This window comes from Eretmochelys imbricata, chromosome 11, assembly GCF_965152235.1.
Source record: "Eretmochelys imbricata isolate rEreImb1 chromosome 11, rEreImb1.hap1, whole genome shotgun sequence".
NCBI lineage: Eukaryota > Metazoa > Chordata > Testudines > Cheloniidae > Eretmochelys > Eretmochelys imbricata.
In genome coordinates this window covers 47,376,308-47,395,091 of record NC_135582.1, presented here as the reverse complement: position 1 = coordinate 47,395,091, position 18,784 = coordinate 47,376,308, and the positions used below count along the sequence as shown (strand labels likewise).

Here is an 18,784-nt window from a genome sequence, read left to right as displayed (position 1 = left end):
GTGATGAGCATGGTGTAAACATTTAGATAAATAGATAACTGATCTCTACCAGTCAGAGGCACTTTTAGAAACCCGGGCCCAGTACAATAATAATCTAGAATAGGCCTTCATTACTGTTCAGATAAAAATGCTAATTTTCCTTTGTCAGCCCAAGTTTTGGAAGAACAGAAATGACTTTTTTCCAAGACCAGTTCTAAGATGCTCAGTTTTACTGTACAGACTAAGATATGTGAGAATATTGGAGGTGAGGATATTCCAAAAGATCTAGAGATGTGAGACTATTTCAAAAGATTAACTTCTGTTATGAACTTGAGCAGTACAGCCATCAGTTGTACCATAGCAAACTAAAATTCTGTTCTGAAGTTTTCCTAAAATACCATCTCAGGTCTGCAAAAACTGCATTTCATCTTTTTTCCACTCAGAACACTTTCTTAACCCTGAGTTGAAATAGTATTCCTTCTTTAGAGTAGTAGAAATTTAAATGGGAAACATCGTAAAATAATATTGGAATATAACATTCTCAAAATTAGAAATCGTAGATAAATGTGATCTTAAAAATGGAAAGTATTGAAATGCATTTTTAAGAACACTTAACCTTAACTCTGCTCCGATATTGTGTTATAAATAGGGCTGTTAGTTAATCACAGTTAACTCACGCGATTAATTCAAAAAAATTAATTGAAATTAAAAAAATTAATCACGATTAATCACAGTTTTAATTGCACTGTTAAACAGTAGAACACCAGTTAAAATTTATTAAATATTTTGGGATGTTTTTCTACATTTTAAAATATATTGATTTCAATTACAGCACAGAATACAAAGTGTATAGTGCTCATTTTATTTTATTATTTTTATTAAAAATATTTGCCCTATAAAAATGATAAACAAAAGAAATAGTATTTTTCAATTTACGTCATACAATTACTGTAGTGCGATCTCTTTATTGTGAAAGAGCAACTTACAAATGGAGATTTTTGTGTTACATAACTGAACTAAAAAACAAAATAATGTAAATCTTTAGAGCCTACAAGTCCACTCCGTCCTACTTCTTGTTCAGCCAGTTGAACAAACAAGTTTGTTTACATTTGCTGGAGATGATGCTGTTTTTTTGTACATAATTCTACATTTGTAAGTTCAACTTTCATGATAAAGAGATTGCACTACAGTACTTGTATTAGATGAATTGAAAAATACTATTTTGTTTTTTACAGTGCAAGTATTTGTAATAAAAAATAAATATAAAGTGAGCACTGTGCACTTCGTATTCTATTCCGTAATTGAAATCAATATATTTGAAAATGTAGAAAATATCCAAAAATATTTAAAGAAATATTGTTTAACAGTGTGATTAATCAAGATTCTTTTTTTAATCACACGATTAATCACAATTAATGCTTTTAATCGCTTGACAGCCCTACTTATAAGCAGAAGATTATCTCCAGTTACCGTTTGTTCACAGTAAGGACAGGCTAAGATTATTTGAATGATGTTAATGGTACATACTTTCTAATATCTATTTTATTGTAATTTTTTTTGTATGACCTTAATTTATAATTTCCATTCTTTCCATTTTCTGTTTTGTTTTATAGTTCAATGTTCTTTTAAAGTTTTTTTCCTCAATTTATTGATACAACTTAAACATTGTTTTTTGCCTTGGAATTTCCTGGGCTTTCTGATAAAGTCAAGGAAAATGCTTGTGGCTCTGCCATATGGAAACATATATTCACCAACAAATATGATATGTAAATTAGTTTCTTTGGGACAAAAGCCTTAGGTAGATTATGCCATGAATGACATCTGCTTTAATTAATATGACTTGGTAGAACCGCATGAAAATTGCTTCCAAACTACACCTACAGATTCCATAATGTCTTTTAACACAGCCAGTTCTGCCTCGCAGTTCTGCAGGAGGTCCCTAGAGGAAGCAATAGCTATGAAGAGATCAAAAGTCCCCCTCAGTTATAGAATCCAGGAGATATTTCCTGTTTCTCTAATGTTTGTAAGCAGTTTGGATCAATAAACCAATTGTGAAGTTCCTCCCCTTTTTAAAGCTATAACCGGCCAAAAAAATCATAAGAACTGAAAAAGAAGGGAAAGCACCTAATTGTTTAAGCTTCCATATACTAGAAACATCTCATGAACTTGTCTCAGATTTGGAGGGAATGTTTCTTTTGCCTCCCACCTCCGAGGCCAAATTGCCCTCCAAAAGAACATGCCCTGAGGGTTCAGGAGAGTGGTATGGAGGTGATAAATTCAGCTTATAATGGTAATGTGGTTACAACCTGTGCTGCAGAGATGCTTCTACCTCTCCATAATACCACATGCTCAGTTTTGGTCTAGGTTTAGGTTTGGGCACTCACAAAACTGAAGTTTGTTCTCAGTCAAGCTAGGAATGTCATGCTAGCAGAACAGGGCCTGCTTTCCTCCTTTAGCAATGGTGAAAACTGTGGGTTTGGGAAATCACACAATAATGCCCAGAGAGTTCGTGGAGTTACAGTTCAAATTCTAATGCTCATCGTTTCATAAAACTGGGGATATTTTACATCTGTCATGGAAGTATCAAGGGATCTGAAAGCTGAACCTAAGAGATATTGAAACGGAAGGTGTTCTAATAACAGGGGAAACAGCCCTCATGGGCCATTTGGCCCTCTTCTTGTCAACCCTTCCATCCCCACACCAAAGTGTGCTCTCCATCCCCTCCCATACAAGTCTTCTCCATCCCCTGCTCTCTCTATCCTCCAGCTCCTCCTATCAAACTCTCTCTCCCACGCTCAAGTTCTGTCCTCCTGAACTTCCCTTTTCTCAGTTCCGGGCCATCCCCCCAACCTTTCTTTCCCTACCTCCAGTTCTCTTCTTGCAACTGAGCTTTGGCCTCCTGGATCAGTCTCTCCCTTCCCTCTCTGTCTGTCCCTCTGAAGTACTATTCCTTTGAGATTTGTCTCCTCCCCACTGTTGCTTTTGTTGTTGTTATAGCACAAATGTGTAACCCCCTAAAGCTCTCTCCATCCTGGGTTCTCTTTCTTTGCCATCAGTTTTGCCCTGATGTCTTCTTCCCCCCTCCAGGGTTCATTCCTTCTCCTCCAGAGCTGCCACAGCTCTCTTCACTACCTTCTTTCTGCACGGCTCTCCCTGTCTACCTGTCTTGGGAGCTGCTGAGCTCTGCTCCCTCTAGCATTGCTGCCATAAACAGCATTGCTAAATGGAATGGCAATCAGCAGTGATCTCATCCTGTTTCCATCCTTTCCCTTCCCATGTGTGCACTGCTTTTCCCGGAATGCTTGCCACTCCAGCTGCAGATGGAAGTACTGATTAAAGATCAAACACCGAATCCAGCTGCCACCACTTCTGTTGCACCTGTGTAACTGAGATCAAAACTTTACCCACTTTAAACAAACCAGTGCACATGTATTAACACTGAAAGTGACAAAGAATTCCCATGTGCACAAGGTTTCCAAGTCCAACTCTAGGACAGAGCCATTGCTAAGAAATCAAAGCAACTGCAACATATATTTCATATCTAATTTACATATTTTGTTCCCTTTCTGTAGAAGAACTTGTGAGAAATGTTGGTGAACAGCAAAAAGACCAAAGCAGAAAACCCGCAGATGCACAATTACAGGAGGAAACAACAAGGACACAAAATGAGAGTAGTCAGGGAAGCGATGACACAACTTTACCAAGAAGCTCCACTCCCAGTTCTTTCGTCCTACAAGTTATAACTTTCGACTGTCCTCCTAGCGCATCCAGCTCGGAGAAATTCACTAACTCTGATCCAAACCAGAAAGATCTCACCGAGGCACAGCAAGAAACACAGCCCACTGACCCATTGAATGGTAATATCTCATCACAAAACACACCTCAGTCTAACGAAGTGGTGCAGGGTGGAGCTGCTGCCGTGTCTGTTACATCCCTATTAAGCTTTGACATCCATAAAATGTCCAGTTAAGTAGTTGTTCAAGCCTGCAGTTTAGGAATGACCCTTTCTCAGGCATATGTAGAAACTGAAGTGTCATCAAATAAAAACCATTTGACATGAATAAATTTAACCTTTTTGATATTAAGTATTTGATATTGAATAGTAAATGATTTGGCCTAAAATACCAAAAATATGAAAGTTGAACTCATATAATTTAAAAAATAATTTTAGATATGTATTTGCAGCTTTAGAAGTTTAAGTTACTGGGAAATTACATAAACTCTGTAGAAACTGCTTGCCATTTTCTTTTTGAATAGGTAATTCTGCTTGGGCTATTACAGGACTTCTCACTTATTGTAGGCACTTATGATCAAAACTTCATGAACCAAATCATTTGTACTAAAAATGAATACAACGTCCCCCATTTATTTTGATCACTTTAAGCTGATGTAATTTGATCATTAAATAGGTATAAAAATTGCCATTTCAGTAACAAGGAAGGTGAAAGTTTGGAAAGTTGAGTGGGAAGGGGATGGAATAGCCAAAGGAGATCCATGGTAATGCAATATGATGAAAAGGAAAAGGGTTTTATTGGCCTAAGCTGTGGTCTGCACTCTGGTGATCATATGATCACCATTGTCAAGGTGTCCAAGGGACAGTGGACTTGATCTAAGTAGAAGGAAGATACTGTGTGATATTCCATTTTAACTTACAAACAGTACTGAAATTGATGTTAAAGTAAGCTTTAAAAGAATGGGATGTTGAGAAAAAAGTATTACCTCTAACTCTTCCTCCTGGGCTGAGGATCCTTCACATCTTTGCATGAGCCATGAAGATCCAACTCTCTCTCCTGGTGTATTGTACATTTTTATGATGGGCTAGATTGCGTGTTCTCAATCCATCCTGAGTAAGAGGCAACACATGACTGCATTGCCCCAGGAGAGACCAGAGAATTAATTGGGGCTCTGAGCACTACAATTCATCCCCTACTTTCCCCTTGTTCTGAGGGAGGAATGTGTTACCCCACTCCATTTCATGGACCTACTTGCTCCCCTCTCCCTCTACCCCTCCTCCCCAACATCCACCCAGCCAGCTATCATGGCCACTGAGTGACGCGGACAGAGCCAGAACTCCTCCCAATCCCTACTCCTCACCAACTTATTTGCTTGCAGCAACGTGTTTTGGGAGAGTAGCCCTGTTCTCCATGGTGCAGCCAGGGTCATAATCTGATCAGAGCTGAACATGTAAGAGCCCTATTCTCCTGCAGGTGAAGAAAAATTAGTTAGAACCAAACGAAGTTGCTGCTTAATTTTTCCCTGTGTCTTGTACGTTAGGGGCTTGAGGCAGTCACATGCTCTGTTCCCAGCTCAAACGTTGGATATGTCTTCCATAAGGCTGAGCCTTGTGAGACTGGGAGATGAGTGGCACTGCCTGGGCAGCAGTGCGTGGAAGTGTAGCTCAGCCCATCTCTCAATTGACCCTCATCTTGAGAGATCTCCCTTATTTTATCCCCAGCGTGACCTGCACGCACACATTTGATGGCCTTTCATTTTTATTGTTGAAACTTGTTCATCAGAGTAAAGGATCACAAAGCTGAGGTTCTAGCCTGGATTATTCCTATGAAAGGAATGAATCCCCCAGTACATTGTTTCCTAAATGAATATTTTTTCTCTCTTTCATTTTGGGTTTTTGTCACATGCTGCATGCTACATTTGGGCCTTGGCAGGTTGAAAACGAAGTGCCTTAGAAAGGTAAAATGCCGGCTATGCACTAGAGGAGGAGCCCAAGGACAGGCACTACTTGCTGTGCTCATAAAAGAGGTATAACAGCCATCTTGTACTAAGGGTCATTACTGCACCACCAGTGCTTACTTCTGCAGCACCTAGATGTTTCTTGGAGTTCTTCCATCCAAACATTGACTCAGTCAGATCCTGGATAGCTTGAGAAATCTGATCAGATCATAGAATAAATTGGCAAAGTATGGTTGTAGGCATACAGTTCTTGCAGCATAAATTCCACCTTTCTTATGCAATGAGCATATCATTATTTACGAGAACTCAGTGTTATTGAAAGGAAATCATTCATGTGGTAGGAAATCCCCTGTAGGACAGGCAGGATTTTAAGGCATCAGGACTGCAGTTTATGAAATTGGTAATTTACATTTGATTTTTTCTTCACTGGAATTATTTACTTTCCAAAGGTCAAATGGTTTAGAAATTATTTGTTTAGCTGGGAAAGGGCAGAAAAAAGAGGGTATACAAAGCTGCAATAGACCAGGGAAGTGTTTTGGGGTTGTTTGTATACTTGTTTTAGAGAGAAATAAATAATTAAGGGGCTAAAAAGGAAGGAAGTGGGAGGGCAATAACTGAGTTTAATGAAGTGGTGTGAATAATGTCAGTCAAGCTCCTGAACTACAAGCCAGAGTTCATATGCCTATATCCTGCACCACTGAATTAAATAGTCCATACAGAAGGCTCATTTCTGTACAAACTGACCCTAGGACATGCTATAAAGAAAGCCAGAGGTAGGGACTTGTAAGCCTAAAGTCTGTCATGGAAGTAGCAGATTTAACTTATCCTATTATTAGACTGTAGCAGCAGTAGTCACACCACCCTTTTAAGGTCCAGGTCACCTCCAGAGATTGATTTATGGTCCAAAACATAAATTCTGTCTCCTCTAATTTATCTAACAGTGATGCATCTGAGCCTTCACAGCTAAATGTCTGGCTGGAGCAAACATCAGGGCTAGTGCTCCTGCCACAGGAAGCACAACCACAGTGGGTTAGATTCGCTACAGATTTTCAGATAATAGTTGAATTGCAATGAAGGTGACTTTAGAAACTAAGTGAAATGGAAGAGGGCTCATATCCAAGTCTGCCATCAACTGTTAATCATCATCCCGCTAGCAGTGATGGGAACATATGAAGGGTATTGCTCATTGCATGCTGTTGATAGACAATGTGCTAAACTATAATTATTTTAGTGCCATTCTGGGTTCTGAAATTTACTTCTACTTCGTTTGGAAACTATTCATCCCAGATACAATGCAGGCCCGCCGACAGCAATTCTGGGCCCTCAGGCAGAACAGTCAATGGGCCCCCCATGCACGCACAAGGCTTGCCAACTGTCTAATCGCGCAAACCCAAAGCCCTTTGCCCTGCCCCCTCCCTGAGACCACACCCCTGTCCCGTCCCTTCTCTGAGGCCCTGCCCCTTGCTCACTCCATCCCGTCTCCCTCCGTTGCTTGCTCTCCCCCACCTTCACTCACTCTCACCAGGCTGGGGCTGTGGGTTGGGGAACAGGAAGGGGAGTGGGGTCGGGCTCTAGGAGGAATTGGGTCTAGGGTGTGGGCTCTGGGTGGAGCAGGGAGTTGGGGTGCAGGAGAGGGTGCAGAGGTCAGCGCTTACCCTCGGGCAACTCCCAAAAGCAACCGGTACATCCCTCTGGCAGCAGCTCCTAGGCAGGGGGCCCAGGGAGTCTCTGCACACCGCTGTCCTCAGGCACCGCCCCTGCAGCTCCCATTGGCAGCAGTTCCTAGCCAATGGGAGTTGTGGAGTCAGTGCTTAGGTTGGGGGCAGCTCGTAGAGACCTCCTGCCCCCGCCCTCAGGGGCCGCAGGGACATGCCCGCCCCTTCCAGAAGCGGCTGGAGCGAGGGCAGGCAGGAAGCCTACCTTAGCCTCACTGCGCCGCCAGTGGCCAGGGGCCCCCGAACCCTTTTAAATCTCCTGGGCCCCTGGCAAATTGTCCTCTTTGCACACCCCTGTCAGCAGGCCTGATACACTGTATGAATGTGTTTGCTTATTTATTCATTCATTCATATGGAGCTACTGGTGGAAATATCCTTTTATACTGCTATAAAACAAATTCCCTGCTCCCAGGATCTTACCATCTTGATTACTCTGATTTGTCCTGCAATGAGTGCATCTAGAGCTATTTTCAGACTGAACCACAAGATTATGCAGTAGGACAATACAATATAAGGAATCTGGACAGTCATTTAAATTGCATTTAGTTGTAGCTTAAATTTAAATGCATTGGGGGTGGTGAGTATAGCAGGCATTTCTGTATCCAAGTTCAATGAGTGATCAGCTGCAGGCATCATACTGTGAGACTTCCTTTCATCAATCGATGTTGAATTTAGTCTCAACCATCTGCTTCAGTGATTGCTTCACTCCATGTTCCAACATAGATAAAAATCACACGATGTAGTGGAGAGTTTCCAATTTTCTTAATTAAGAAAGGAATATTGGATATTAGCAAATCATTAAAGTAAAGTCACATATGAAATAGAAGTAAATCCATAATTTGACAGCACTATCTGTTTCAAATGGATTTGATGTTTGTGTGCCTAGTTGAGATTAGTGAATAAATCAAGAAAAAGAGTGAGATTTTCAAGGCTGCCTATGCATTTGGATGCTCAGTTCCCATTAACTTTATCAGAAATTACTAGTTTATACAAAATATTCTTGTTGCCTTCAGCAAGCTATCAAAGTCAGTTAATGTATATTCTGTGGCTGCACTGAAGTTAAAGGGAGTTTTCACCCTAGGTATTATTTGAATTTTATTTGTTTTCAGATCATGATAGTCTGGTTTATTTTGTAAATGTAATGTTCCATATTTATATTTTTTTCTTTTTAAAAGGAAACCAAGAATTAAAATCTATCAGAAGTACAAACTGATCCAGTAAGTTACAACACTGTTAGCCAGATATAAAATGAATTGGTTCTGCCCAGACTGAGGAGCTGCTAGGTATTTTGACCACCATTCTCACTTCAGAAATGTGTATGATGCACCTACTAAACCATTAGTCTGGGAAAGGAATCACTTCAGCACCTCCTTTAATTTTTCTTTACCAGTAACTCAGTCTGACTCTACCATCTGTAGTTTAGAAATTTTCCTGGCCAATTCCAATATTTCCCATTTTGTGGGAATCTAATAATAATCGAATAAACAGGAGGGATCTCATGTAATTTGTGACTAAGGCCATGTCTACACTGCTCTCCAATTTGGATTATGAGGGTATGAACTGCAGTGCACACCAAAGTGCTCTGCTGTAATTCCCCCATGTGGACCCTGTGGTCATGAATGTAAAGGTCCCTAATTTGCACTACTGTCGTCCTTTTAGGGACCTTTAAGTTTGTGCCTACACGGGAGAGTTACAGGGCAGCACTAGTGTGCACAGCTTAGTAACACCACCTTTTTCTGAACTGTGGAGCAGTGTAGACAAAGCCTTAGTCACCTTGCTTGGATGTTACAGCTCCTTTTAATCTAGCAGTGTGCTGTAGCAGGTAAAAAAGTTTCTACGTGTAGTTCTCTGCTAATCTCTACTGCAATGTGGAAAACGTATTACATTTTACTGAGATTGGCTGAAGTCAGTTACATACCTACAGAGGTGCCATTGATGAGAGAAATAAATAAACCCGGGTTTGAACTTCTTTGTAGCCGTCTGATTTTACATTTACATTGTTATTAACTGTATTACAGTGGTGTCTGGAAGCCCCAACTGAGGCCATGGCTCCCTTGTGCTAGACATGGCACAAATACATAGCAAGAGGCAGACCCTGCATGTTACCAGTGTACTTACCTATGTAGAGTGTGTAACACTGTGTCAGAGCTATCCAGAAAATGGGCAGTATGCAAAACTCCGGTCTGTGCAATTAAATGAAGATTAAATTAATTTGCAACATCCAATACCAAAGGGAAATCCCAGCCTTAAAAATAAAATACTTTGCATTTCCATTTCAAAACTATCATAATTCAAAATAACCTCTGCACATTAAAACTAGCAGACCAGCCTACAGTAAATCCATTCTAACTGGGGTGAGTTACCTTATCCTGTCACACCCTGTTACAAAGTATTTAGAGCAAAAATATAAAATAAAATAAAAGCTTGATCTATAATACCCACAGTGTGTTGGGTCACTGTTGTATTTCAAAGCACTGTTGATTAAAACTGTGCTAAGTGATTCTAGAAGCAAGCCTTAATGGAACACAAAATTTAACCATTTAAAAGGGAGGAGATAGAGTAATCCTTTACAAAAGTCTTTCAGAAATTGATTTGCTATATAAACTAATATAATCCACCATCAAGAATATTTTAAGTGTGCAAATGAACAACTTTCTTATGCAACTCATTTTCCGCTTTCTTGGTGTATATCATATCTAGAGTTTATTGAAAATTTTCAACTGGAAAATTTCTTCATTGGAAAATGTGGTTTCATCACAGTCTGTTTTCTTGGGAAGATGCCAGTTTCATCAAAATATTTTAATTTTCTGTGCAGATAGTCAAAACAAAAACATTTCTTTTAAGATGACATTTTGAAACTAAATGAACATTTTGTTTTGAAATGGTTGCCTTAAAAATGTCATTTTAATTCATTTTAAGTCAAAATACCAATTCAAAACAATGTTTTTTATTTTAAAATGTTTGAGTCAAAAATATACAAACCTCTTGCTTTCACATTTCTGAACTGCAATTTTTTGGAACATTTAGTTCTGTGAACATTTTTTGTATTCTGACTTTTCCTCCCAATTCAGAATGAAAACAAATGTCAAAATATCTGAATGTCCCCTGGGATGGACATTCTGTTTTCCAGCCAACCAGTGTTTATTGCAGTCTGTGGTGTATCATGCTGACTTTTGTACGCTCTTTGGTGACAAAAGTGTAAGAGACAAATAATGTCTGAGTACAGAATGGAGTTAAGGAATGTACCAAAGAGAAAAAGGAAGACAATTATGTTGTTTCCTCCTGCAGCTCATGTAAACTCTTTAGTCCCACTGGACAAACGTGATTGTAAGGCACACCATGCCATCAGAAGAATCAATATTTGCTTCCTGCTAAAAATGTTTTCTCCGTGGGTGGAAAGGGAGAGTTGAGGGAAAAGCAAGTCAATGAGTTAATTAAGAGTCAGATGTGGAAGAGGACAATGGACTCTCTTTGAGCAGGAGCAGGTGACCATAGAAGTGAAAACCGAGGTAGTTGAGAAAAGCTACCTGTTGAGGGCTCCAGGGAGTCATGAATGAATAAAGTATGCCAGCAGTGAAAGTGAAATATAGTTTCAATCTTCTAAAGTATCTGTTGTTACCAATGGACACAATATCCATCCACCCATGCTCCCCATAAGACAGCAAGTACTTTTTCATTTAACGTAACAATGTAAAACTTGTAAACTTGCCATGGTATTCACTGTCTTTACTATATAAACATCAAGAACAAAGAAGAACATATTATTATTTATTATTTATTTGTATTACCATAGTGCCTAGGAGTCCCAGTCCCAGACTAGTGCTAGGTGCTGCACAAACACAGAATGAAGAGAGAGTCCCTGCACCATAGATCTTACCATCTCAGTACAAAATGAGACAACAGATGACTACAGAATCTTTGCTTTATATAATCATTGAGAGGAAACCACACTTGCTCTGCAAAAAAGGGGAATATATAAAATGTAAAACTAAAAATGACCAAAAAAATGCTGTGGTAAAGGAAAGAGTTGGATGGAATACCCTTAAATACATATTTGTCCTGTAAGTCTGCTCAGGGTTTTATGGTCTGTATAAGAACTAGTATTTTATATTTACAGATTTTAATGAAAATATTTCTATAAAACAGGGTTTGTTTGGGAGTTTAAAAATAGAAAAAATGCAAATGAACATATAATGAGAGATGAGTTCCATACTAGTGCTTAACATCTTCAGGCATTTCCTCCCTCTTATACTACTGGAGCAAAGGATCTCAAGCTGTTATACCAACGTATTTTAAGAAGATGCCATTTTCCATTAAATCACCTCTTCTCCTAAACATGGGATAAGAACTTTGCACACTGCCGTATCTGATGCAATGAGTCTGTAGAACATCAACAGCTTTAGGCAGGGTCCCTGGCACCTGCTGACAGCATGGATAAACAGATACTCTCCCACCTTGTTACAGATGTCTTGTGTTGATGTGAATAGCCAAAAGGGGAAATGGTTGTCCTACGATAGTCACCTAGTTTGAAAAACTGGCCTCACAATCTTTAAAGTAGCCTGGATCCTTCAGGATAAAGGGCATCAGTTAGTATAGAGAAAGCAAACCAAAATATGCTGAGAAGATGACTGTAGAATACAATGAAAGAGATCATGAGCAATTGGTTCTACAGAGACCTGGTGCTCTATGAAAAACATAAACTATCTAAAGCAAGTTGATTGTGGAATAATAAAATTCCCTGTAAATATTAGAATTCTCAGGACCTTGTATAAATAATGGAATGATCTCTGAACATTGCTATGCCTTGTTCATACATTTTGTCCTTCATTTTCAAGAAAGCAAACACTATTTCACTCTTCAGTTGAGGTTTCCAGAATGTAGGTGGTTTATCACATTTACAGTAGAAGTCCATGGAACCGTGCAGTTTGTCTGTGATACCCAAAGGGTTGGGTCTTCCATACAGTGAGAGCAAGTGTCTTGTGTAGAAGTGATGTAACACTCAGCAAACAAGAGAGCCATCGCTGCAGGGCACTATCAACATCCTCACTCCGAACTGGGAAGGGAGTGTTCATTTCATCTGGTAATGCCAATGTGCTTCCAGAGTACCCATGCGTAACTCTCATGCAAGGAAAAGCAATTTGAGAACTGCTACTTATATATAGTACAGTTGCTCATTTAAAGTTAGGCACATGTGCATAGATTCAGTTGTACCATTGAATTGCAACCTCTTAAGCTGCAGAGCAAAGACATATATTGCTAACCCAATGGAAATAAGTAAGAAAAAGAATATACATTCTGCCTGGACACTTGGGCATCGGTTTCATCTGACTACGCTGCCACAAATTGTGCAAAGGCATCTCTCCTCTGTAACGTGAATAATGGAAAGTGTTTTTAGATATTAGGGGTCTTTTATGTTGGGGGACATGACTGTGTAAAAGCTACTGTTCTGGTGTGAACTGGCCTTTTTTGGGTTGGGCTAGCTTCTACTTATTCAAGCAAAGAGTGTCTACCATATATCTCAAAAAGAAAAGGAGTACTTGTGGCACCTTAGAGACTAACCAATTTATTTGAGCATGAGCTTTCGTGAGCTACAGCTCACTTCATCAGATGCATCTGATGAAGTGAGCTGTAGCTCACGAAAGCTCATGCTCAAATAAATTGGTTAGTCTCTAAGGTGCCACAAGTACTCCTTTTCTTTTTGCGAATACAGACTAACACGGCTGTTACTCTGAAACCTACCATATATCTGTAACCCCAGTGCCCTAGAATATGGGGTAAGGTTTGGCTCTTAAAGCCAGTGGAGTGTTGGGGAGAGGAGTATAAGGAGAGAATGGACTGGTGATCAATTTGTACCACATTATGTCTGTTTATCACAGGGAGGTGTAATGCCTCCAGAAAAGATGAAGAGGGCAAACTCCACAATGGTTCTTGGGACCCCTGGGTGAAAGGTACACCCCTTCTCTCCAGTGATGGCCTTTAAGTCACCAGCCATTGTGCATGCTGAGTGGGACCCTGGCTATGCCCCAACCCACATAGACATGCTCCTTTTCGATGGGTGTACACCACCCTAGTGTTCCCTTTGCCCTTCTGGGCCCACAAGAAGTAGCATTACCATTACCTCCTGTGGGGGGGGGGCTTATCTCCCCCGGGTGATCAGAGTCGTTTCCTTTTCATGCATGGGCAAATTTGACTTATGATCCAACCCAGAGTTAGTTGCCTCAACAAGCATCTCGCTGTTTCTCAGACATTTTTGCATGTCCTAGTTTTATATCTATCTATCTATCTATCTATCTATCTATCTATCTATCTACATGTCTAATGTGTTGCCCATCACCATAGTATCTGGCCACCAAGTCCCAGCTCCCATGCCAGCAGTTTCCAAACAGAGGTCTATGGAGTACTTGCTGGTGCTCTGTGGAGAGATGACACAGGTGCTGGCTGCTGCTGCTTGTTTTATGCTGAGAAGAACAGAACAGATGTGAGAGGAGAGTAAATGAAGAGCAAAGGGAGACAGCATGATTAAATATTTTTAAGAGGATAAAACACAATGCTTTAAAGACAACTAAAAATACATAAATTCCTAATGGTCATGAGTAAGCAACTACTGCAGTCGCTACAAAGACGGGAGGGGATTGTAAATGCAGGGCAAGGTGGTGTCACCATGCTTGCACATAGAGGGGGGGATGGTTCTTGATACCTTATATTTACTAAGAGGAGGTCCATGCAATGGCAAAATTTGGGATCTGCTGTCCTAGCACCTACTCTTAGATTTAACTCTAAATCTAGCAGGTACTCCTAGTTCATTAACCAAACCTGATTCATCCTCAGGCCGGCATTCATGCAAAACTGACCATAAAAAGTTTCCAAGGAAACACCTCCTGAAAAAAACCACATATCCTTCATGTGTCAAGAAATAACATTTAAGAAGCCAGTGAATCTGTGACTAAAAATGACTGACTATAGCATCAATCTCTGTGATGGTAGAGGACTATCCAGTAACTACGAGTAGTATAAAACACACATGGGCAGTATCAATTGGTCACTCAAAGCCTCGTGGAGCATAACCAGATAGACTAGCAACAGGAAAATCCACATCAACAATGTGGAAATGTAATCTACGTTGGCTCAGATGACATCCGTTGATCACTCTCTGGCATATAAGTGTCAGTCAAAGGAGACATGGTAGATTCCTGGACCCCACTTCATACTTTTCCCCACACCAGGTGTAATTATTTAAATCCGTGCAAAGGGGGATTTGGAAGTATTTTAATCCACTTTGACGCTGGTGTAAGGCGCAAGGCAATGCTGAATCAGGGCCTTGATCCTTAAATGATAATTAGGAGAAAAACATATGCTATGTGGATAAAGAATAAGGTAAGCTCAAAGAACAAAGCAATTGAGCTATTGATCAAAATGCTGCCCAGAGAAACCTTGCCTGAATCATATTTCTTTGGAATATGCAGGTCCATCAAAATCAGAACACTTCACATCAGATCAACTTTGCTGGAATTTAACTTTGAAGGAAAAATGGAGGGGGAAAGTTCCAACTATGTCCAGATATCCTGTTTTGCAATTGTAGGAGCAAACATTTCATTTTTTTGTTCTGAAACTTATTTGGTTTACTTTAACTTTTCATTATAGCTTATATTACAAACTATAAAAAGTCAAAAACAAACTGAAACAGGTAGTGTGACCCAAAATGAACATTTCTTTTCAGAATTTTACTTCATGGAAAATTTTGAAATTTTGAGTTTTTATTTCAGTTTAGAATGAGGCCAGATTCAGAAATCTTGAAATCCTTCATGAAATAGAACTTCCATCCTTCACACAGTTCTGATAAACAGCTTTAGAAAGGAAGACAGAGGAAGAGCAACTTGAGAGGGGGGGCTGACCTAGCTTCCCAAACACTAGAGCATGGCATTCAGATATGTGAAACCGTAAGGGGTTTAGAGCAGGGGTGAAATCCTGGCCCCATTGAAGTAAATGGCAAAATTCCCACTGTCTTCAGTGGCACTAAGATTTCAAACATAGTGAATTCAATGCTTTTCCTCCTCTTCCTTCTTCTTCCCTCTTTGGTATACTCTTCCTCTGACACTTCTCTACTAATCATTCTGTTTTCAAGCTAAATTCCTCTTCCTTTTGTTTCCTCCCATACAAACTATTGTTTGTCCTCCTTTAAATGCTCTTCCTCTACTTTCATTCTTAGCTTCTAACAGTGCTTCCTTCCTCTTTCAAACATCTTTCTCTGCCTTTCTCTATCTCCCCATCTGTTTTTCTTCTACTTCCCTGCCCTTCTATTTTTTTTTTCTTGCTTTCCTTCCTCCACAATCTGCGAACTGGCTATAGGTTTTATTGGTGCAAATCAGTGACCACGATATGCATTTAATTGCTTAGAACTGAGCAGCTAATTTATATTCAATGTATTTGACATATTTTACCTCTTTCTATAGTGGCAAATTGTCCACAGTTTTTAATTTTCTATATTCAAAAATATTCACAAATAATTTCTTTGATCTAAATACTGTTAATTGTGACTATTCAAGAGCTGAAATTCAAGCTGTGTTGCTTAGTTTTGAATGAATACATAAGTCACATGGTAGTGTTTCAGTTAGCAGACTGGACAAATGGAACTCTTAAAATTAGGCTTCGATTACAAATTTAGAGTATCATGCCTTTTCCAGGTGAAACTCACCCCCAAAGTGGATTTAAGTAGCCATCTTCACAGAGGTGAATTCCCCCCAAGAAGCAGTTGAAATTTGTACCAAAAAGATATTTAAATTTTTTTCCTAATACTTCATTAACAATAGACTAATTAAAATTGCTTTATAATTGTCTCAATTAATGTTCTGATCCAATGCTTTCATTCTGTGTCTTTCCACATGAGTAAATTAAAATGATTAAACTCAATCCCACGTATTCACGCTGAAAAGGAAGTAATGATTGAAATGTAAGTATAAGATAGGCAACCTTTGGAAAAGGAAGGAAAAATGTCCTACTGGGATGTAATACTACAATATGTTATCCACAAGACAGGTTCATATTATATATGAAAATGGAAGCAGATTCTGTTGGCTTGATGAACGTCTTAAGGCACATTCCCATTTGTGTGTTTTTCAGGTGAGCCTAAACGCTGTCAAAAATCAGAAGATATAGTAAAAGTCACTGAACAAAAACATGCTGTGATACACAACTAGATTTGCTGCTACTTAAAGGCTTCTGACATTTTAGTCATGAGAGGTAATTTTACCATTTTTACCATGTCATAATTCTGTAAGTTTTGGTTGCAAGCATTGCAGGGGGATATTAATTTATTTGTAGTATTAGAGAAATTATTTCCACTGGCATTTTTAAAAAGCCATAGAAACATTTCTGTTACTTGTAGGTTTTTTACTAATTTTGGGGGCCAACTGACCCTACAGCATCTCCTTAAGAAGTGGGACAGTGTAGAAGAGGGAAGGACTGATAAAACAGTACCTTAAGTTTCTTTGAATTCTTCTCTTTTCCAGGCTAAATAATCTATCTGAAATATATCACTTTAAGAATTTTAAATACTTGAAGTTTCATGGTAAAGCGCATGTCACATTATGTATTTTCATTTTAAATCTGTTTGCAGGAAAAACAGAACAGCACTACAAGTTCCTAATTCAGCTTTCTGTGAGGCTGTTATCTCCTCTACCTACTCATTCTTGGACCATGCTATTTTTATGGACAACCATTGGACAAAATAATGATAGTAAAAAACCATAAAACCCTGAGCTGGTAACCTCAAGGCACTTAATAACTCTCAAGATTTCAGATGTATTTGTAACTTTTATTTCCTCTTCTATCTTGCCTTCTTAAACCTAGCCAGAGTACTTTTTCAGCCAAAACTTGGACTTCATTTTATTTGCATCACTGAAACCAGTTGTTGCCAAATGAGCATGAGATACATGTAAAATATGAGGCACTTACCATTTACACTAGTTTGCTATAAAACTGCTGGTAACCTTGATCTACATCCAATGGAAATGGAAAGCCAAAATGAAGCTGGCATAGACAATTGTTTATGCATCCACATTGCATAATAACATTTAAGGCCCACTTGTCAGGTTTCTTAAAATGTTTGGGAACAATTAGAATGTAGACTGTACAGAGAAATGTTAGTGTTGTACTAAGCAGCCCATGTGAACAATCAATGTATCCTGATGCTGTGGCTGCAATTTGGAGAAAACCTGGTGTTTAATGAAACCAGCCTTTGAAATATCAGTTGAAAACCTGTTAAATAATTGTCAATGCTAAGATCAAAATGTTCTAATGCCATGTCCTATGGTGTTCCGTAAGACCTTTGCAGTGGAGTCACGCCTGCCATGGAGTTATGTGTATATTGTTCAAGATCAGGGCAGGGGAAGCAGATACAAGAATGTTCAAGTGACACATTGGCTTCACTTAAACAAAACCATGTATAAATAGTCTGCAGATGGTATTGTGGCCCCTTAGACTGAGCAGGAAGGAAAAATTTGGGGGCTTGTGAGTGATTCTGTTTGTATGAAAACTCAGTGACATGGAGTCAGGATAATCCATGCTGTATTTGGTTTATTTACATAAAATATTCACACAATTCTGTTTCCCCGAGCAACAGTAGAAGTGTACAGCAATCAGGCAGTTAATTTCCATGTTCAGAAACTCCCAAATGAGCCTTTCCAGCCTGCACAGTGCCCAAGGAGAGGCTCCCATCCTTCCAGGGTCACACATGACGACTTCTCCTGGCTCACTCCCTCTAACTCACACAGCCTGCAATCAACTGCTCGCCCCTGCATCTGGAATCTAAAGGGAAACCCTGTAACTCCACACTGCCCTCTGGGTTGCATGCTTTGACCAGGTGGCTTAGGCCTTTAAACTTACAATATTCCTTTAACAGGCCTTTGGGTGGTGACCTCCATGACCAACAACCCTTCATAAGCAGCCACTAGCCTCTTTTACAACAGTGTTCGGTGGGTGTGAAATTCACTCCTGTCTAGACAGCCAAAATGAGACCTATGTACTGTTTATTTTGGGGCCCTAAGTGGGACTAAAGTGGAGCATAGGCCTCATACTGGTCCTCAGCATGGGCGAATTTCACCCGGCTTGAATGAGGACTAATGCAATAGTCACAGTTATGTTGATTCTCACGTATGTGTCTGTATTTGTTGACTCTGCCCTTTTTTTGGTCTGCACACACCCGAGCAATTGTGATTGAACTGGGTATATTGCAAGCTCTCAGTATTGGGGTTAAGGGACTACCAAAAGGTGGAATTCACGTCATTCAACACATAAGCCATATATTCACTATGCATATTTAGTGTGCATAGTTTTAATTTAAGAAATATTTGTGCATAGAGGGTGTAAAAAGTGCATTTTAAATGTTTTGTGAATCCGGTCCA

General features: G+C 39.5%; 1 protein-coding gene across 1 annotated transcript in view; it reads left to right on the top strand.

Moving 5' to 3' along the window:
* PDE1A (phosphodiesterase 1A) overlaps positions 1 to 16,579 on the top strand; it is a 242,230-nt gene extending 225,651 nt beyond the window's left edge. Inside the window, exons 16-17 of the mRNA XM_077829867.1 lie at positions 3,552 to 3,836; positions 16,503 to 16,579. Of these exons, the coding sequence (XP_077685993.1) occupies positions 3,552 to 3,836; positions 16,503 to 16,579 (362 nt within the window). The remainder of the gene's footprint in view (positions 1 to 3,551; positions 3,837 to 16,502) is intronic.
* The last annotated feature ends 2,205 nt before the right edge of the window (positions 16,580 to 18,784 follow it).